Source organism: Ziziphus jujuba, chromosome 6 (genome assembly GCF_031755915.1).
Source record: "Ziziphus jujuba cultivar Dongzao chromosome 6, ASM3175591v1".
Taxonomy (NCBI): Eukaryota; Viridiplantae; Streptophyta; class Magnoliopsida; order Rosales; family Rhamnaceae; genus Ziziphus; species Ziziphus jujuba.
In genome coordinates, this window is record NC_083384.1 from 9,264,595 (window position 1) to 9,286,876 (window position 22,282).

At 31.1% G+C, this 22,282-nt stretch overlaps 3 protein-coding genes and 1 pseudogene across 5 annotated transcripts; all 4 read right to left on the minus strand.

Annotated features, from left to right (window-relative positions):
* Positions 1-505: 505 nt before the first annotated feature.
* Positions 506-1,455, minus strand: LOC112493372 (acyl-CoA-binding protein). The gene is given in 3 exon segments (XM_048464088.2): positions 506-746; positions 843-905; positions 1,034-1,455. Coding segments are annotated over 3 exon segments (267 nt in total). The 5' UTR covers positions 1,158-1,455; the 3' UTR covers positions 506-666.
* A 1,862-nt stretch (positions 1,456-3,317) lies between these two features.
* LOC107430968 (probable polyamine transporter At1g31830) lies at positions 3,318-5,020 on the minus strand (annotated as a pseudogene).
* Positions 5,021-11,080: 6,060 nt separating this feature from the next.
* LOC107430963 (acyl-CoA-binding protein) lies at positions 11,081-13,844 on the minus strand. The gene is made up of 4 exons (XM_016041837.4): positions 13,687-13,844; positions 11,645-11,762; positions 11,448-11,510; positions 11,081-11,346 (listed from the first exon to the last, which is right to left on the minus strand). The coding sequence occupies exons 1-4, from the start codon at positions 13,696-13,698 to the stop codon at positions 11,267-11,269; spliced, it is 273 nt and encodes a 90-aa protein (XP_015897323.1). The 5' UTR covers positions 13,699-13,844; the 3' UTR covers positions 11,081-11,266.
* A 3,233-nt stretch (positions 13,845-17,077) lies between these two features.
* Positions 17,078-20,775, minus strand: LOC107430971 (uncharacterized). Of its 3 annotated transcripts, none has more exons than XM_025078973.3 (4): positions 19,864-20,775; positions 18,339-18,394; positions 18,055-18,247; positions 17,078-17,591 (listed from the first exon to the last, which is right to left on the minus strand). In XM_025078973.3, exons 1-4 carry the CDS (start codon positions 20,608-20,610, stop codon positions 17,241-17,243), a joined length of 1,347 nt encoding a protein of 448 aa, XP_024934741.1. In that variant the 5' UTR covers positions 20,611-20,775; the 3' UTR covers positions 17,078-17,240. The 3 variants fall into 3 exon arrangements, with proteins under 3 accessions (XP_024934741.1, XP_060674487.1, XP_015897331.1); XM_060818504.1 differs by having other exon boundaries at positions 17,078-17,594; positions 18,055-18,244; positions 19,864-20,770; XM_016041845.4 differs by having other exon boundaries at positions 17,078-17,594; positions 19,864-20,768.
* Between the last annotated feature and the right edge of the window lie 1,507 nt (positions 20,776-22,282).

Here is a 22,282-nt window from a genome sequence, read left to right on the forward strand (position 1 = left end):
GAGTCTTGGACCATAAATTATATACCTTACACAAGATTTCAATTGAATTTGAAAAACTAACACAAGAAAGTTCTTTTTTTTTGTTTGGTGAATTAACGCAAAAAAGTCAAAATTTCTTCAAATTGTACACAAAATTTGACAGCAAATCCCTTTTCAATTCAAAAAATGACTTGTACACACGTGACAAATCTGAAATTAAGTCTCAAATAATTTAATACCACGTCGTGATTCCATAAAGCAGTTCCCACCTACAATTTAATAAGTGTAACTGAAAAAAAAAAATGAAATTGAAAATAATAACAAAAAATTCCCCATTAAGTGGAAGTTGGTGATCTTGAATTGAGGGTTGTTGACTCAAAACCAGTAGTGTTATATTGTACATCGTATGTACCATATATACCCCATATTTAATTTAAGTATAAAAATTTGAATGAAAACCAGATTCAAGAATAATTTTTTGAGGTATTATGATCAAAATACTTATCCATGCAAGCATTTCGAACCATTAAGTATTACCATTTCCAATAAATATTACATTATAAATTAAGCATAATTCATCCAAAGGATTCAAACACAAACAGTAACATTGAACGAACTAGAAAAATCATTTAGAAACATTCTGAGTTTTGAACACAGGGAAACTAAAAGCCAACACACTTGAAGATATCAAGCAGAAGCTGCATCTTCCTCCAGCAACTGTTTCACCTTGGTGATGTAGTCGCTCATTGCTTCGTCCTTGGATTTCACTGCACCATAAGAACATACAGTATTTATAAACAATACAATATCGTGGCCCGAGATTAAATTTCGAAGCAAATAATTAACTGTATCAAGTATTATACCTTCAACAGCCTTCCAGGCATCCCATTTTGCTCTGTCCCTCAAATTAAAGATTCCAGGACGGCCTGCAAATCGGGGATATAGTAAGCAGGCAAAAAATTTCCAAGAGTTGTTGCACACTAAATCAAAAACCTCAATATATGCATATAAGAATAGAAATGTTTGCATCTAGAGAAAGGAGGTAAGTAGTTACTGGTGTTCACTGGACCAACAGTAGATTACTTGTAAAGCCCATAGAGAATGAGCAGGTTTTCATCGCTTGGTGCCTTTTTCAGGGTCTTTACTTTCGCAGCATGTTCCTCAAACTCCTCCTGCATGGTCCCACGAAAGTCAAAAAGAGTGTGATACAAACTATAGTCTGTATAGTCTTTCAACCTTGTTTAAAATTGTTACCCAAAAAACATAAGCGAGTCCAGTAAGTCAGGGAAGACAAAAAAGGATGCATCCACAAACGATAACATGATAAAAGAAGACATGAGCAACAAAATATGAACTCCAAATTGACTATCTATAAATAGCTAACAACGACTAAAAAAGCCTCTTTCTAATCTAGAATAGGCATTTCCGAAATGATCATCACTTTTTACACACCGAAGCGAGTTCTTTATCTAGCCTAACCATGCTTGTGCTAAACTGCTCTGAGTCTGACCAAATTGTATAACTAGTATTGTAACAAGATTTTCCAGTGACCTTACAAGTCTTAAAAAATAATGGCGGAGAAAGATGACCCCTTTAACTTTCAAATTAATGGCTGTATAGTAAATATAACCAGTTTGTGTAAACTCATGTCATATTCTATGGTTACAGCCAATCCTAAATCAACTACTCCATCAGCCTTGAAACACCAAGATCGGCACAAATCATAATCGAAACATAAAACTCTTTTCCCCTTTTCCTTCCACCAAATGCACAAACATATAACGTCCAAAAATGCAAAACTTCAGCATGGGAATACTAAGAACACAAATTGATGAGTTAGTAATCTAAGGGTTCTGTCCAAGGGAACAAATGAGATAAGCTAAAAGTTCTTTAGCTTGTCAAAAAAAAAATAAATAAATAAATAAATAAATAAAATAAAAAACTCAATAAATACCAACGTAGCATGTTAACAAAAGAAAAATCTCCACTACACCTACAAAAGTTCAAATGGTGTTGTTGATGTTAACGATGACAATCATATAAAGGAAAAATTGGCAATTTATTAATTCATAACATTGTGGACATTCTTATTTAGAATCCTTATTAGTTTCTTGGAGATTCCAGTTCAGCTGTTGGGAGAAAAATATAAATAAAATACACAGACACCCGGGAGAAAAGCCATCAACTCCTGTAAACTGAAATGCAAAATAAATATTCTTACTTTTCAGTAAACAAATTGTGCCAATATTAAATGGAAAATTTTATTCTTTTGGAATATTATCAATGAGAATTAATAGCCAAATGAAAATAGTATGGTTTTTATGCGAAGAAAATATTCAAAATGATTTTCAATTAACCATATAAGTATTTTTGTATAAGAATGAATATGGATACCAGCGGTTTGAGAAAATCACAAACATAATCAATAAATCAGTTCCATACTCGAAAGCTTAAATTATTTTTATTCTGCTTATCGCTTTTATACTTTTGGATTTAGAGTAACAAATTATACAGTATCGTAATAGAGATATGCATTAGCTAAATTGAATTATGATGCAGTACTAATATTTAATTGCTATTAAGTTTTACAAAGAAAAAAAAAATTACTACTGAGTATTTTTTTTCTTTGGTGAATATTTAATTACTATCAAGTATAAGATGATGTTCAACGTGTTTTTTAGAATTTTGAAAAGAAAATTGTCAAGAAAAAGAAATTTTATTATTTTGAAGAAGTCCTAATGGAAAAATACTTCAAAGTTATTTCAAAGTGGAAAGTTTGCAAGTGAAATGGGAAAGATCAAGATAGGTACTCCAAAAGTCAGCATAAGTAGGAAAGTTACCCAAAATCAGTCGCCAAGAAAAACGATGTAGGGTTCATGAAAATTCCCTTGTACCTCGAATGATGGAAAACTTCAACCTTAGAGCACCTGTGACTCGACTACTTGGGTATATTCTTTTTTCAGTCAGATTTTCCTTTGTTTTATGTTGTTTATAGTTGATCTTGTAGGATCCTAGCACCCCAGAAACACAATAAAATTGATTAAGAACTAGTGAAACTAAACTTTTAACACCACTTTTTGCTAGGAGAATCCCAGGTTCAATGTCGATCTTGACGGTTGGAACAATAAGTTTCTGAAATTCAAGAACTTGTTGCTAAAACTTTTGAAATTTTAGAAAGATTCTAGTTTGAAGCCAATTAGAGAATTGTTTATCTAGAATAAGAAACAAGAATACAATTACTAAAACGTAGTTTGTTTCCAAAAATTACCAGAAATGAAAAGTTCTTGTAAATTGTGAAACTTTGATATACAATATCATGAAAAGCACAACATTATGACAATCAGAAATGAAGATCGCACATTAAATTTATGCATACAAGGGTGCTAATCTCCAAACACCGAACCAAACATCTAGATTTACCATCATACTTAAACAAAGGTTATAAACAGCTATGCTTGCAGGGAATATCAGAGCATACTAATTAACCATGAAAAACAGCTTGATCACCCGTAGATTTCTACCATGGCAAGAGAACAATAACTACTGTTGAGATCTCACTTATTCATGGTTTAAGGTCTTCCTAATTGATTAGTGAGTGAGCATTCTCCTGATTTGGACTGTGAAGATCAGAAAGGTGAGTACTGATCGAGAACTTAAGCCATTGTTTTTTCTCAACATATTTGAGACAGGGATGCATCACAAAGCCAATGGTTATGGCAATAATGCTTACGACCATGATCTTGAGCGAAGAAAGAGCCACGACAACACAAATCAAAATGGTTGGAGGGATACATATAAGAATGGCTCCAACTGTTCCAATAGGTATCTTGTAAGGCCGAGATGCAGCTGGGCGTTTTATCCTTAGTTGTATAAATGCTATAAACTCCAAAAACATTCCAGAACAGTACAAGAAGTTTTCTGCAGCTATAATTTCTTGAAAGCTCAGCCAAGACAGGAGAACGACGCCAGAAGCTGAGAACAGGATGCCAATCAGTGGGGTTCCATAACGTGACCTCTTGGCAAAGAACTCAGGCAGCATTCCTCGTTCTGCCATCCCGAGAAGTTGGAAAGAGTCACTGCTCATTTCAGCCACAAACATTCCCATGTTGGACATTGCTGCAGCTGCTTGGATCCACCATCTCAACCAAACTCCCCCTACGAGTTTAGCAATATCTGAGAAATACCCATCAGTCCACAAGTCACGATGGAGCGGAACAGCACCGGTGCCTATTAAGAGAGGGAAAAAGTACCCAAGAACTACCAAGATCACAGCATATAACAAAGCCTTCGGTAGAGTTCTCTTTGGATTTTCTACCTCTTCTGCAAGTGTACTAATGGAGTCCCAATAGTTCAGATTCCAAAAGAGAGTGTTTATATACAGATTCCAGTCCACATTGTGTAGATCTACCACTAACCATCTAGAAGTGTTGTACTTCGGTATTGCCACAAACCCCATAACCACGAAAGGAAGCATCGAAAAAATACCTAAAAGAACAGCAGTCCATCCCACAATTGTTAACCCTCTATAGTTCATGTAAGTAAGAAAAGCCGTCAAAGCTAACACTGCCATAGTTCTTGGAAAACCATCAGCTAAAGCTGGGATTCCGGACTTCAAATAGTCCAGAAATAGAACAGGATACAAAGCATTATCAATAACCCCACTTAGCCATTTCATCCAACCCAGCTGAAATCCCCACAAAGGTCCCAATGCAGACGAAACCCAAACCACATAACCTCCATTCTCTGGGAACATGGTTCCCATCTCCGCCGTAATTAATGCTTCTGGAACACTCCATATCAACGGAAAGACCAAAAACCCAAGAAGGGCTAGAAGGGGACCTGCTGCATTTACACTATCCTCGGTTCCAAATGGTCCTCCAGATACCTCATAGAAGATGAGGAAGACAAGAGGGAGAAGAGAGACTTTTCTGAGATTATCTCCCCCTGGGGAATGATCATCGTCAACCGACACATGAACATCATTGTACTCTCCCGTTGCAATTGAAGCTTGCCTGCTCTCTGTGCTTGTCAATCTCTACATTTGGTATCAAGTTTTGAGCATGATAAAGTTTTACTTTTTCTCTCTATCACATTCTGAAGTGAAGTAGGCAATATAACAATCACAAAACTATCTTAGCAAAATCAAGGCTACCACACACAAAGTTATGACTACAGTAAAAAGTAATCCAGACAAAGTACAACCGATTTTGGGAGGTTTATTTTTTTAGATAAACACAAGGAAAATTGTTTTATAATTCACGAAAATAACAAATGGGTATTTATCATAAGGTTGACGTACAACAAGAAAATTGTTTATTTGTTTGCTTTATATGATACATTTCATTTTTAATTTTTAAGCCTAGTCCCATTTTATTAATAAAAAATAAAATTATCTTATTAAAATATTATTTTATTATTTACCAAAAAATATTATCTAGTATCAAAATACAGAAAATATATACAAAATCAATTTCTTTTGAGTCAGGAAAATAAAAAAAATAAAAAATAAAAACTATTTCGTTAGGGATTGTATTTGAAAGTCAAGATATACCATCAATTAAAAACTTTTATATGATAATTTTTATGAGTAACTTTACAGAAATAAAACAGTCAAAATATGCCAACAATTCAAAATATAACAGTAAATGAGTCACTTTACAGAAACAAAAACAATGACAAGCAGGAAGGAAGAATATTTCAATCCAATCCTGATGCATAGGAAACCAAGGCATACACGTCAGTAGTGGGATTGAAAAGATATGTGAAGCATGTGGGAGTCGAATTCTTTTTATATCATTACATTCATATTCATATTCACATGTATAATCATAATAAATAATTAAATATAGTTTAAAATAATTAATTATATTTAAAATTTTTATTATTAATTAGTATATTTAAATTTTTTAATCTGTATTATAAGATTATAAATTTGATTTTTATATATATTATTATTTAATTATATAATTAATATGCAAAAATTATCCAGATAAATTACTTATATAATTTTTTTTATTTATAAAATTTAAATTTAAATTTAAATATATTTATATAATTAATTTAATTTAAATTTAAATATTTTTAAATAATATTTTTCTTCTATAGAATTCAGATTTCAATTTAAATATATTTTTTGATTCTTTGCAAACAATTAATTTCTATATATTAAATACTAATAATATAATATAATTATTTATTATTATTATTATTTATCTTATAAATATATTTTAACCTTATAAGATAAATTATTTATGAAATTTAATTAAAAAATATTTATCTATTTAACTTTTTCCATATATAAAATACAAATTCAAATCCAAGTCTAAATGTATTTATATGATTTAATTCAAATTCAAATGTATTTATATAATATTTTCTATTTATAAGATCACAAAAATTAACTCAGTTATAATTATAAATCAAATTAATGATTATTAGTGTTTTACAATTTTCCTTATATTATAAGCATTTAGTTACACTTTTAAATACGAAATTTATTTTTTATATAAAATTGATTTTATATTGCTCCATATTAATTAAATCTTGTCATATTGTACACACACACACACACACACACATATATATAAGTATATTTTAAGTACTTTTTGAAAAATATTTTTTTAAAAAATACATGATCTATTTTAAATTTATGATAAAGTGATCAATTACATTAGTAATTACCATATATTAATTTTATTATTTTATAATAAAATTCTATTTATTGCATATCCATAAATAAATATATATATGTATAGAGTTTTTGTGTGAAATATATTTAATAATAAAAAATATTTTATTATATATATGTTTTTTTATCTAATTTTTAAAAAATTTAAAAAGTAATTTAATAAGGAGAGAGAAAATTTTCTCTTGCAAAGTTTTATTCCATCACCAAAAATAAAATATTTATACCCACATTTTATGAAAATTTTCAAAAATTAAGATCAAATTTTTTATTCTAAATTTTAAGAAGATTGTATAATTTTTTTTTGAAAATATTATTTATATAAATTATTTGTGAAAATATTATTTATATAAATTATTTAAAACAGTTCTACATGTTATTGCAAAGATTTAGAGCCAAATCATTATAATGCTGATTTATTATAGAAATTTTTAAAAAATTAAGGTTAAATTATTTCTTTTAAGTTTTATTAAGATTGTGAAATTTTTTAAATAATTTTATTTTTAGATTTTAATTATTTATAATGTCTCTGAAAATAAATATAAAAAAATATATAGCAATGATTTAAAAATTGTAAAATTTTTTAAAATAATTTTATTTTTTGAATTTTAATTTTTTTAATATTTTTGAACGAAACAGAATAAATATAAAAATAACACATGATACAAATTTTTGCTGATTATTTTACTTTTATATATTATATAGATGATTTATTTTTAAATTATATAATATTATTTAATAATAATAATAATAATAATAATATATAATTTAAAAATAAAAATATATATTTAATAAATAAGATAAAATTAAATAAATTATTTATTTTATATTTATTTTAAAATTATTATCCTATATAATTTTATCAATTATTTAGTAGTCATAAATAGTTATATAAAAAATTAATTATATATATATATATATATATTTAGTTATATCAAAAAATGATGTATAATAAATAATAAAAAAAATAAAAATAAAAAATATATTTTTGAAAAAAAGGATATGGCCACATATGCCTCCTTTTTTTTTTAAAAAAATATATATATATATTATATAAATAAATTGATGTGTTGTCTTCGTAGTACACGCTGCTCATACGGCCCTTCTGTCCGGAAAAAGGGTAGCATTTATTGTAGGGGGTTTCCCACGTTCAATGTACTCGTATATGGTTGAAAATTGGAGCAATAATTAATAAGTAACTTCATGAAGGAAAAAAATAAAATAAAAACAGTGGCTTTTATAAATTTCAACCAAAATAGATCAACAAAACAAGCACAACAAACAGTTTTGTCCAAGCAAAGTAACATTAGAATAGCATCACTAGCCAACTTGATACTATATACCACATAGCTTCTTGAGTAAAAAAGCCTAGCTATAAGGTAGCGTGTGTGTGTGTGTGTGTGTACACTATATTCAAGCATTAATTTTAAGTACCAATCATAACCAAAAAAAAAGGGAATGAAATCGAGTGCCACCTGGTTTGACCAAGCAAGCTCCGACTTGTAGAGAACCAATCTTAATGAGATAAAGCAAAGATGTGATCTTTCTCTCATTGGAATAAGCATCATCCATTAAATAAAAATAAAATTAAAGATTGTATATAGGATTGGAAGATTCAGTTTCCCTTTTCTAAGTATAAATTGGAATTTAATTCTGTAGGTAAAACAACTTTTTAAATAATATAAAGGACTTCATATATGAAATCTTGTTATTCATGAAGTGAAGGTATATATGCTATTCAATGTATCATTGCAATAATTTTATTTTTATTCCTATTATCATGCAATTATGAGCATAGAATTAATGGAATCTCCATTCTTCATTGTACAAGATTGGCTTGTGAGTATATATTTCTTTTGTAGGTTAAAAATTTGTGCGGTTCTCAATTAATCTTTTCTAATTTCATTTTTTTTTAAAAAAAAAAAACAAAAACCTGAAAAGGATTTATAATAGATGATATTAATCGTATAATTTATATTTACATGAATATTTTTATTAAAAAATTATGTAATTTATATTTTTGCTTACAAAAGGGCTTATATGATTCCGAAATTACGAGAAGATTCTGATAGTAAGGAAAATTATTGTACTTTTTTTCTTTGCCCAAAAAAAAATACAAGATTGTACAAAACTTGAGAGAGAGAAAGCGGCTAAGGGAAGGTGAAGCCAAAATGGGCCGAGCTGTATGTTGGATTCAAGCCCAACTAACAATTTTGAGAAAAACATAAAATTTTTTATTTTCGTATTTTCTTTTTCTTTTTTTTTAAAAAAAATAAAAAAAAAGAGCTTAAATGCAGTCAAACTTTATTTATTTCACGCTCAAAGTCCGCCCATTGACCCTACTGGCCACTCCATATCAAAACCGAAATATAACTTCAATAAATTCAACGACTTGTAAGGTTGAACATACATTTTTCAATTCAAGATATTTCTATTTAAAAAGAATACTTTAAAATAAAGTTGTGTTTTAAATAAGAGGAGATAAAGTTAAAAATATATATATATATAAAAAGAAATATTCGGTGCCAGCCTTCCAAGATTGCATTCCACAATTGGATTGAAAAATAACTAATATTCTGTTTCGCCACAATAAGGTAATGGATATTTCACATTTATTTATTTATTTTTATTTATTTTTTGTCATTTCATTTTAAAATATATAATTTATTTATTTATTTACTTTGTCATTCTAATAATTTTCTTTCCATTATAAGATTTCATGACAAGAGTCCTATCTCATTTGATAGCCATATATATATATATATATATATATTTTTTTTTTTTAGAAATTTCCCTATAAGATTTATTCTGATATTGTGAATTTAGTGGTCTAGTACCTTTTTTTTTTTTTTTTTAATATTTTATTTGATCATAAAGATATTGTGAATTTGTGAGTATGCTTAGCGTCTTCTTCTTCGTCGGTACTAAAAAGAGAAAAAGAGATATTGTTAAAGTCACCTGCCCAGTTTGGTCACCTCCGTCAGAGATGGTGGTGGACAACTGGAGCTGAGTATGAGGCTTAGAAACCTCCGATATAACAGTCCGACCACCTTCACCGATTCCACGATCTGCTACTTCTAGCACACCTGAAACCACTCCTGAAGCACTACCATCACCACCGTCCGATGAACCACTTGCCTGAGCCATCAGGATCACCAAAAACTAGGACCAAACTAGATCACTAGCTTTCAGGCACAAACTCAAGAGAAGGAGAGAGAGAGAGAGGTTGAAATGTGGAGAGAATAATAAAAGGAAGAGAGAAAGATCATGAGCCATCTGTCTCCAAATATCTACTCTATTTATTTAGCAAAACGCTAACAACTGTGTGCTTAAAAAAGTTGCAATCATATTGCATTTGTTCATGACAACGTTGTTTTTGGTTTGGTGTTTTCATTTTTTTATTATTATTATCATTCTTTTACTTTTTTTACTTCCACACTGCTTTGTTCTTTCAATCAAATGTACATAAACAATTATAGCCAGAATCGTGCATAATATTGTGCTGTCCTTTTTTAAAAATTAATTAAGTCTAAATTAATGTTATGCGGTTCGAGTCATGGGTGGGAGTACCATACTTCAGAAAAATATAAGAATACAAAAAAATAATTAAAAAAAAAAATTTATGAAAAAGTGAACTCCCTACTTTTGATCGATCTATTTTGTGTAAAAGATTTTGTTTTTCTCATTTTTGTGTGCGTGTAATATATTTGAACAGATCCATTAGATGGTCAAATGACCAAAATTGCCAAAAAGTGACAGCATTTTTTCTTTTCATTTTTTTCATGAGTTAATAAAATAATTGAGTGTTTAGAAACGATGAACTCTTAAAGTCTACTTTGAAGTCATCTCTCATCAATATTTTTCAATGAATTAATTAAAATAGTCCAAGGAAGAAATTTCATAACTGAATGTTGAGTCTTGGACCATAAATTATTGACCTTACACAAGATTTCAATTGAATTTGAAAAACTAACGCAAAAAAGTTAAAACTGTCTTCAAATTTTATTTGTATTTAATTCTAAAATTCAACATTCATTAATTTTAGTTTTGTATACAAAATTTGATAGCAAATCCCTTTTCAATTCAAAAGATGACTAATACACATAGGTGACAAATCTGAAATTATGTCTCAAATAATTTAAAACCAGGTCGTGATTCGATAAAGCAGTCCCCACCTACAATTTAATATGCGTAATTGAAGGAAAAAAAAAAAGAAAAAAAAAAAGCAAATAATAACAAAATTCCCCATTAAGTGGAAGTTGGTGATCTTGGATCAAGGGTTGTTGACTCAAAAACAGTAAGGTTATATCGTACATCGTATGTACCATATATACCCCATATTTAATTTAAGTATAAAAATTTGAATGAAAACCAGATTCAAGAGTAATTTTTTGAGGTATTATAAACAAAATACCCTTCCATGCAAGCATTTCGAACCATATTAAGTATTACCATTTCCAATAAATATTACATTATAAATTAAGCATAATTCATCCAACGGATTCAAACACAAACAGTAACATTGAACGAACTAGAAAAATCATTTAGAAAGTTTCTGAGTTTTGAACACAGGGAAACTAAAAGCCAACACCCTTGAAGATATCAAGCAGAAGCTGCATCTTCCTCCAGCAACTGTTTCACCTTGGTGATGTAGTCGCTCATTGCTTCGTCCTTGGATTTCGCTGCACCATAAGAACATAACAGTATTTATAAACAACGCAAAATATCGTGGCCCGAGATTAAATTTCGAAGCAAATAACTAATTGTATCAAGTATTATATACCTTCAACAGCCTTCCAGGCATCCCATTTTGCTCTGTCCCTCAAATTGAAGATTCCAGGACGGCCTGGAAATTAGGGATATAGTAAGCAAAAACACATAAAGGCAAAAAATTTCCAACAATTGTTGCGCACTAAATCAAAAACCTCAATGTATACATATAAGAATAGAAATGTTTGCAGAGAGGAGGTAAGTAGTTACTGGTGTTCACCGGACCAACAGTAGATTGTTTGTAAAGCCCATAGAGAATGAGCAGGTTTTCATCGCTTGGTGCCTTTTTCAGGGTCTTTACTTTCGCAGCATGTTCCTCAAACTCCTCCTGCATGACCCCACGAAAGTCAAAAGAGTGTGATACAAACTATAGTCTATATAGTCTTTCAACCTTGTTTAAAATTGTTACCCAAACATAAGCGAGTCCAGTAAGTCAGGGAAGACAAAAAAGGATGCATCCACAAATGATAACATGATAAAAGAAGACATGAGCAACAAAATATGAACTCCAAATTGACTATCTATAAATAGCTAACAACGACTAAAAAAGCCTCTTTCTAATCTAGCATAGGCATTTCCGAAATGATCATCACTTTTTACACACCGAAGCGAGTTCTTTATCTAGCCCATGGCGGGGGCGATTGGGGCGTGGACATAAGGGTCTTTATGACACAATAAATAATTCGATTCATTTTCAATTAGGCCTTGCTCTAGCCTCTTTAGGGTATTATTAGCATAGCAAAAATGAGCTCCTCGTCATTAATATGTTTGTTCTTGGTAATTGTGGCCTCCCGGGCGAATCGATGACTGCATCTTTGATGCACTTGCTAGTACATCCGAGTATTGTAACAAGATTTCCCAGTGACCTTACAAGTCTTAAAAAATAATGGCGGAGAAAGATGACCCCTTTAACTTTCAAATTAATGGATGTAGAGTAAATATAACCATTTTGTGTAGACTCATGTCATATTCTATGGTTACAACCAATCCTAAATCAACTACTCCATCAGCCTTGAAACACCAAGAATTGGCACAAATCATAATCGAAACATAAAACTCTTTTCCCCTTTTCCTTCCACCAAATGCACAAACATATGACGTTCAAAAATGCAAAACTTCAGCATGGAAATACTAAGAACACAAATTGACGAGTTAATAATCTAAGGGTTCTGTCCAAGGGAACAAATGAGATAAGCTAAAAGTTCTTCAGCTTGTCAAAATAAATAAATAAATAAAATAAAAAACTCAATGAATACCAACGTCGCATGTTAACAAAAAGAAAAATCTCCATTACACAAGACAAAGTTCAAATGGTGTTGTTGATGTTAACAATGACAATAATATAAAGGAAAAATTGGTAATTTATTAATTCATCACACTGTGGACATTCTTATTAGAATCCTTATTAGTTTCTTGGAGATTCCAGTTCAGCTGTTGGGAGAAAAATATAAATAAAATACACAGATACTCGGGAGAAAAGCCATCAACTCCTGTAAACTGAAATGCAAAATAAATATTCTTACTTTTCAATAAACAAATTGTGCCAATATTAAATTTCCATTATGGTTTTCATTGAATCCGCAGCAAGAAATATTTACAACCAAATAAAGACTAAATTACTGAAACTGTATTTTTGCAACAAACTTAGAATAGGAAGATACATAGATAGAAGTTAATCCAAAGCTCTAGGATTCCAATAACATCACAAGAATTTGTTTATAAGAAAAAAAGAAAAAAGTCTTTCCTTTTTTTTTTTTTAAAAAAAAAAAAAAAAAAAAGGAATTTTTTTCGGTGCTGTGTAGTAATTAACAAGTACAACAAAACAGAGCAATTGCATGTGAGATGTGACTGTACAATCAGATCTGAACAAACTCCCACCATACCCTCATTACTCCTTGGTGACAAATTCCAAGTCCAAAAAATTCCAATCTTTCATTTCAAACATATTATTTATAGAAGATCTACAGTAGCAAGAAAGATCCGCGAAATAAAACAAAACAAAGCACAATTCCGACACAGAAACTGAAAAGCACCCAAAAGGCTAACCAATCCAAATCCAATTCGTAACAAAAAAGCAGTCACAGATCTGAACTAATAATTCCCAGACCAAAAAAAAAAAAAAAAAAATCCCATCAAAACGAAACAAAAACTTTCAAACTCAATCAATGCAAAAGAACCAAAAAAAAAAAATCTACAGAGAGATATGAAAATTAAAATCGAAACAGTAGAAGCGGGAGAGAAAAAGAAGAAACCTGCAAACCCATTTTAGCTTGTGCCTATGACAAGGAGATTCGGTGTAGATTGTTGAAGAGAGAACGAAAAACTGGACACTCCCGAGTGAAAATGGCATTTGCGTAAATGGGAAGCTGACTTATTTATACCCAAAAAAAAAAAAAAAAAAAAAAAAGAGTTGTGTATGGGGAAGAAAATTTTGGCTGGAAGATTTTGCGTGGAATTTGATGTGACGTGGCAGAAAAACAAGCATACGCCCTGTTGATGAGAAAATAGAGGTGGCTGGAAGTTGAGCGTTGATGATGGCTTGCGATTGAAGTGGGGTCCTACGATAACCATATGACGTCCCATTTCTTTTATTTTTGGTTGTTTTGAGATTAATGTTTTTATGTCCACTCACCCACCCGCCTCTACAATTTTCTCAACAACCAATTTTAATCTATTCTTCTTTCAAACCCAAAAAAAAAAAAAAAAAAAAAAAAAAATTTCAAATAAATTTTAATTTAATTATAATTATATTTATATAAGTATTATTGTATTTTATTAATAATAAACATCATTTTTCAGCATAAAATCAAACTTATTACTTATAATACAAATATATATATATATATATATATATGCCAGAGTGAATGCTTTACTATATCAATGGCATTAAAATTTACCAAAACATATATATATATACTAAAAAGAAATAAAATAATAATAAAAATAAAAATAATAAAAGGAGGATCTGGATCCAAAATTGAATACTTTATCAACATGAACAATCATTTCGGGACAACCATGCCCAAAAAAAAAAAGGGAAGTCATTAACCGACAATTAATACAAACACTGAACAACAACCCAATTTGAATACTGGACTCGTATTTAATGAAATTATTAATTGCATTCTGGTACACAATAACATGATGAAACTCATAAACTGTTTCTTTTCCCATTTTCTGGTCCTCAATTTTGTGGGTTTTGTTGTTTTGGTTATCTGGTAAAAGTACCTAAAATATTGGATTGGATTGGAAATCTTCTTTTCTAGAGATGAATAGTGACTTCTAGGTGGTCCTCCAAACAATTGAAAATGAAGTTTAGTATAATCTATATAACCCTATGCATTTCAATAATGTTATTTATTTTCTGGTAATTCGTTCATTGTATTAACTATATATATAAAGTTAGGTCATATCAAAACATGAACCAAACCTTTCTAGTGTATTTATTTAATTTTTGGGTAATATTTAGACTGAAAAATTATAAATTTGGAATAGGGCAATTAATAGTTATAATATATAACATATATTAGTTTGGACCACTTAATAGATATTATCGAAGCCACATTGTGGATAATGATGAACATGGATAGATCCTATATATGGATGCAAAAGCATATAAGGACAAGCTGGTTTTTTGGTTTTGTTAGGTGACAGTACTACATGCCCATTCCATGGTGTTTGCAAACTATGTGTGTAGACGACAAGAAGCCATAGTCAGATTATTGCTTTCTCTTTTAATTTGAAAAATAGTGTAATATTGGCCCAAAATTTTTTGTATATGATTATATAGCTTTCAAGGAAGATCACAACTTTTTCAGTTTTCTCTATGGAGGGACGGTGACTTATTGACTTTTGTTCCTCATCCCCTTGGTATTTCACTATGATAATATTACTCCCCAATTTTTATTTGCTAAATTTTAAAATAAAATTTGGTGGCATTCTTAAGTAGTTTTCTTTATCTTTAATTTAACTATTTCCAACTTATTTTTACATATATATAAAATAAGTTAACATATTTTCAATGAATATCTAACCAAAAGCCATTTCTATTTCTTCAGTTTTTTAAAAGAGTTTTAGGTTTAAAATCAAAGCCATTAAAATGTAATATATTAGAAAATCCTTTCAAGAGAAGAAACTTTTTTGTACAGTATATGGTCATTTGATATTCCTTTCCTATTTAATTTTTAACATATAAATGTGATTTATTTTTATATAAGTAAATGATATCAAATAAATATATTAAGATGCATACCAAATATTATCTATCAATATTTTATTAATTAATATATTATTATAATTTAATTATAAAAAATAAATTTTTAAAAAGATTAATATAATTAAATATAACTAATCAAATATTAAGGTATGAAATTTAATATATATTTTAATATATTTATTCAATATCTTCAATATTATTCTTCTTCCATATAGAATTTTAATATTAAATGTAATCAAATACTAAATGAAAAAGAAATACCACTTTCCAATGTGCCTATTACAGTAGTAAAAGTTATTCCAAAGTAGGTTTGAATTTCTTCTTTTTAGATAAACTAAAATCTGTGTCATGACTCATGAGGAGTAGTTATCGCTTATAATTTCTCTACCCCAAGTCATTGAACCTTGTGAAGCAGGCTGTGTTGGTTCAATCAACTGAAACCAAATAGCCAATTGAAATTAATGAAGCACACAGAGAAGGCCAAGGACAAGAGAGAGCTCGTTAATTAATTGCTTGTCCTTGACCTCTCTGCCTCTTTTCCTTGATGGGTCATCAATCCTGTGTCAAATTTCTAACCCCTGGGCAGGTCTCTAAATCCCTGAATATTATATATGAAAATTTGAACAATTTCTTTTGCCATGAATGACACGCACACAGTGGACTATCAACTTTTATACTGACAGTCTTCAACGGTATAATGCTATTAAACTGTTATCCAAGAGGCAACTGTATACTTTATTCATCACAGAAGAAAAGTTCCACCTCCAATTTTATGCATTCATCTGAGATGAAGAAGAAAACCTTTTCCTTTTGAACAGTAGTTTTGAGTACCATTCTGCTTCAGCAATTTAAAAATGGCTTGGCTTTTCCTGTTATCCATGAGGACCGTGACTATGTAAAAACTATCATACAATTGAAATTATGCAGAATCTCTCTCCACTGTGATGCTTGTGAAAATTTGCAGTACTACGTTACCATGTTTTTGGTTGAGACTTTCTATTTTGTCTGTATTGAATAATGTGACTGGTAGATTGGATTTTCCCCCTCGGGTTTGGTTCCATCATGCAACATGAGTTGTTGTCCTTTATTTTCTGCCAGATTTTGCAGCGATGGTTTTGGAATTCCTAAAATTACAAAACTACCTCTCACATTTCATTTTTTATTGCAATATGAAATTTTAAAAAAAATATGTGAACCGAAAAAAGAAAAATAGAAAAAGGGGTAATATTGCAATAAAAAAAATAAAATATGAGAGATTTTTCTAATGTTCTTAAAAAGGTATTTTTACAAAACTGACAAAACAGAAGGGTGTTAATGTAATTTTACCTTGGAACATATCTTTATCTATTTATTTATTTTTTTTGGACCAGGGAATAAAATCATATGCCTAGTCGATTCAATCATGTGATGATATTTATTATCAAGACTAACAAAATACATTTCAGATTCTACCATTAGCAAAGTGGGAAGATTCAATTTCCATTGGACATCTAACAGCCATTTTTATGGCTTGGATCAGATTACATACAAAAAGAGCAAAAGAAAACTCTTATTTGTTGGATGGAGATTTGAGATTAGCGGTCCCTGATTCTACTGAACAAAAGGGTTTCTAGAAATATAATATTCCCTTACTCTGGATGCACCATCTCTTGCTAGAATCCCTTCAAGATCTCCAATAATTCTGGCCAACCATATCTCTAAATTTCTCTGGATTTCTTTGAAGTTGTTTCTAATGGAGTCCAGAGACCGTTTTGTGGTAAGCTTGGCCTGGCTCCCTAGCTCATCCCCGTGGTAACTCTTTCCAATCTCAGTCTGTAATGCCATCAACTTCTGACCGGTTTCTGATGCCCGCTGTTGAAGTCGAAATGCTTCAAGCAAGAACTCGGTTTGCCTTTGAGTTCTGAATTCTGTGGTGAGGGTGGGCTCGCAGGGATCACTAGCCTGCTGTTAAAAATAGGAAAACTCTTTTCAGAAACACAACCCATGATAGAATGGCTAACATTTATTATTCCACTCATTAAAACAATTAAACATATGCAAAGAGTAGTAGAGGCAGGCACAGGGTTCAATTTATTGTGTTTAGAAGAGATAGAATTTCCTACAGATATGAGCCAACTTTGACCCCTAGAACTAGAAGAGATCACTACCATAAGCAGAAAGTTGAGCAGGGCAAAGATAGGAGGGAATTGATTATAGTCAATGTCCTAAAAACCAGTGATAAACTGTCCAACCCATATGCAGTCTGTTAAAAAACAAGTAATATAATGGAAACAAAACAAACATTCTTCTGCATAGATCATCTATCTTCCATTTAAAAAAGACAATAAATGATCAAGACTGTTAGTATTAAGACAATATATAGTTGACGGCATGATAGCAATTGAAGAAAGACCGTTAGAATCACCATTCTTCTGCATAGATCATCTATCTTCCCAGCAAGAGCTTGATATCTCTTTGCCTGCTTCCTCATCAACGATGGAACTTTTGATATATCAGTCTTACCAACTTTTTCCAAGTTCAGTAGCTCCTCTTCAAGTACTTTTAGCTTCGAAGATACTCCTGTTGATTCACCATCTACTTTCCAAGGGGACTCCCTTCTAGGAACAAAGACACATTTCCCTTTCGTCAGTTACAGGTTACAATAATACATGCTAAACATCAACGGTAGCTAGAGTGTGAAATGTTTACCTTGCTACAAAATGCTTTCTATTATACATTGATTCAAGAGATTCATACTGTACATCCTGCAAGAAAAACAACTACATTGTTGGTTACTCGTCCTTAAACAAAGTAAAATTCTTGTCAACACTTTTAGCAAAGCTGAAGTGGGGTTAGAATATGTCCCAAAACAACTAATTTGTTGTAGATGAAAATTAATTCGGATTATTTAATGGGGTCAACTTGTTTAAGCTTAAGGACAAAGTTCAGCATAATAAAGAAAAAAGCATGTTTTTGGCGATTACCCAAAAGCACAGTCTCACAACTGCAAAAAAGTCTAAAATTTCTTAAAAGAGAGAGAAGAAGACAGAGAAGAAGAAAAGAAGATTTTAAAAATAAAAATAGAAGAGCAAAACAGCAAAAGGAGGGAATAACATATTTACGTTAATTTAGTACACTAAATACTTGGTTGATGAATTTATCGCAATTCAATAATAACTTATCCAGAGTAAACAACTTGTCTAATTTCTGGCTAGTATAGTGAGACAAAATATATTAGTAATATAGCGCGTTATGATGAAGATATACCTGCATCCTATTAAAAGCCTTCACATCTGTAACAATAATTGTTATGGCCACAAACCTTTAGCTTTAATTGATTGGTTCTCTTGTTTCAAAATTTAAAAGAAATTACTTTATTTGGTGAAATCATATTATTGATCCAGCCCCATCAACAATGAAAGAGCAGCAACGTGAAGATGACAGCTAGCATCATATTCTGGATAAGAATGAACCAGTAAGAAACTAGCCTTCTAGCAGCCGATTTTGAGTGGACCAAAATTATCATTTCAACATACTTCCATGTTAAATATATGGACAAAATGCAACAAGATGAGCCCACTATTAAATGGTCGTATGCATCCACTACAAAGATTGTACCACTGTGTGAGCTTGCTAGATAAACCCTCTTCATCAACCAGCAAGCAAGAGGAACCACAAAACATCTCTCCTATTAATTTCTTGGGAAGAGAGAGAATTTTAGAATATTCTTGAAGATTAATAAGAGCTAAGGCCAATGGGTACATGACAAGGAAGAGTCAAATCCATTCCCACAACAAAGATTATCCAATGTGAATTTGAGTATGCAGTAAAGTCTAAATCAGTCTATTTCAAATAAGTTTACTTCACAAGCTTCCATTTTGTTAACTTTTCTCATCTATTAACAATTTAAAACTCTAAAGTCTGAGAGACAAGATGAAAAAAGAGAATTAAAATAAAAAAAAAAATCCCAGAAAAGTGATTTATTTGCTGACATTTTGACACAATGAAAAGTATCCATTCTTCTCTAAGCAAACATTAAACATAATTTTCTGAATGTCTAACATTTTGGGGTCCTAAAAAACAATATCCCAAAAGCATTCAAAGTTTTCCCCAAAAAAAAAAAAAAAAAAAGAGAAGTAAAATTGCAAGCACAATATAGTTTGACAAATGATTTGTCAACTTTAAAGAGGCGAAAAAAAAAAAAAAAAACCCAAAGAGACAAAGAAGCACAAACCTGCCAAACACTAGCTCTCTCCGCCCACAGCTTAGAAGCCGAAGAAAACAGCTCCGAGTCAAACCCATTTGAATGCTGACTCTGAAGCTGCAGATGTTGTTCATACAAAACGCTCAAATCCTCCAACTCTCTTTCCGTCTCCAACCCACCACCATAATCCTCCTTGACCCCACCGCCGGAAGCATACCACTCCGTCTGGAAACCACCACCACCGGAATGTTCCTCAAACTCCGACCCACCACCACCATCACCACCAGTCCTCGACATGAACCCGATCATTTCGTCCCTCTCAGCGAGCTCTCTTTCCAGGTGTAGGATCCGAACCCTTGAGTCAGCTTCGGCTTTCTCGAAATCAGCAATCCTAGCGTTGAGATGGGCAACTTCCTGGTTCGCCTCGTCGATCTGGTTAAGAAGCCGTTTCTCTTCCTCTTGCCATTTGTTTCGGTGACTTGCAAAGATCTCGACCACCCTCGCATTGGCTTTGGAATCTTCCTTCCTTCTCGATCTCATTTGCTTCACTTGCTCTTCAGCTTGCCATAGCCGACTAGTTAGTTCTCTAACTTGCCTCTGTAACTCCCTCCAATTCCTCGGAGCCAATGCTAAGAAGACACAGAAGCTCACACCCAGGTACGAACACATTACCTTCTTCACTTCCTCCACTATTTCTTCTTCTTTAGCTGCTTTTTCCGCTTCACGATCTTCTTCTTCTTGGTTTTCTTCAGGTGGGTATTGTTTCTCTGCCGCCATTATTACTCAGAGACTTTGTTTCTCAGAGTCAGACAGAGAAAGAGAGAGAAAGAGAGGGAAAAAGGGGCTTTGGGTTTGGGTCTTTTCTTTGAGTTTGGGAAGCGAGTCTTTTTTTTTTTTTTTTTGTGTCCTTTGTCACTGTGTTTTTGTAAAGATATCTTTTTGGGGTGCCTTTTAGCTCAATCGAAGATTGTATTAATTTACCAAATAGGGCTCCGTGTGGATACGAAATTACTGAAATGGTATCAATAGGTCCGGTCCGGTTCGGTCTTTTTCGTTGCGACTGTTTTGGTTTGCAGTTTTAAATTTTCTTTTATATGAAAAATATAAAAGGAAAATGCTGTCTTTGTTTTCGTTTTGTTTTTTTGTTTTTTTTGTTTTTTTTTTGGAATAAAAATGCTGTCTTTGTATGATAATATACATATATATATATATATATTTTTTTATTTGCTTTCCTTGTGTTTCTACGCAATGCACGCTTTTTAATAGAGTTGGACTTCTCGTAGAATTGACTTCTGTGCCAATGGAAAGGAACGTGAAATTGTCACCATCAGATACATAACAAATTAATCTCAGCCATACATATAATATTATCCTCCAATAAAAGAAATTTATATAACATATGAATTATTTTTATTTCCATCGTATTATTTTTAGTGAATATTTAAAGAATTATACAATTAAAGTCCCTATTATGAACTTAAAGGCTGTTAGTTGTCATCGAAATATATACATAACCTTTCCATTATTAGAGACAGCCTAATTAAAAAAAAAAAATTATTTTCTCTGATAATTGATTAGAATTCTTTATTAGAAAAAAATAGTTTAGAATTCCAATCTCTGCTTCATAAACTATTTTTGACAATAAATTTATATATATTTCCTTAAAAACACTTTTACAAAATCTTAACACCCAAAACCATATTGGTTTGTATCATGGATGTCAATTTCATATATAAAAAAGGTACAATTTTAAAAGAATTAACATTACTTTGGGGAACAAAATGAAAGAAGTTGAACAAATATGCGGTTTAGTGCCTGGAAGGCCAAAAAAAAAAAAAAAAGAGAAATGCATAGATTGCAAATAACACAACAAGAATAGAAAATAGTCAAGCTACAATTTCCCTTCCCCCCCCCATAAAACATAGAATCCATCCATTCCCCAACCTATTTACCCATCAATTTCTTTTTCCCAACGACTAAGAACAACCGGGACATGTTTTATATTCAAGTAGTCTAACCTGCTGACCAACTCATAAGACATACTACAAAATCAACATATTTGAGATTCGTTAGGCTCTCAATTCCTGATGGCACTTCCTCAACTAATTTGCAGCCTCTAAAACATAGATCTTTAAGTAGGCAGTGCTCCATTCTCTATTACCACACTTCTTAACTTGTCCAAATTTCTTAAGACCAAGTTCTTAAGCATTTGAAAACATCCAGCTTTGAAACGCAGTGTCTCTCCCTCATAAGCTTGGATAAGTTGGAGATCTACCAAATTGGGTAAAGCTTGAAGAGTTTCAAGTGGATCAACTTGTAAACTACTCCACCTTAGGACTAGTTTTACAAGGCTTGGTAAGAAACATATCCAATTTGGTAATTTCTCCAAACATCCTGACAAATACAGTCTCTGAAGGCATGGAGGAGGTGAAGATATGTTCTGTAGATT

Bases quoted from the DNA above. Each gene is read 5' to 3' on its own strand.
- LOC107430971 (XM_016041845.4), bottom strand. From the start codon at position 20,610: ATGGCGGCAGAGAAACAATACCCACCTGAAGAAAACCAAGAAGAAGAA. The intron at 18,395-19,863 runs GTTTGTGCTTCT...TTTTTCTTGCAG, and splicing joins AGAGAGCTAGTGTTTGGCAG to GATGTACAGTATGAATCTCT. The intron at 17,595-18,054 runs GTGATTCTAACG...TATTTTTAACAG, and splicing joins ATGATCTATGCAGAAGAATG to CAGGCTAGTGATCCCTGCGA.
- LOC107430963 (XM_016041837.4), bottom strand. The intron at 11,511-11,644 runs GTAACTACTTAC...CCTAATTTCCAG, and splicing joins TGTTGGTCCGGTGAACACCA to GCCGTCCTGGAATCTTCAAT. The intron at 11,347-11,447 runs GTATATAATACT...CTTATGGTGCAG, and splicing joins TGCCTGGAAGGCTGTTGAAG to CGAAATCCAAGGACGAAGCA.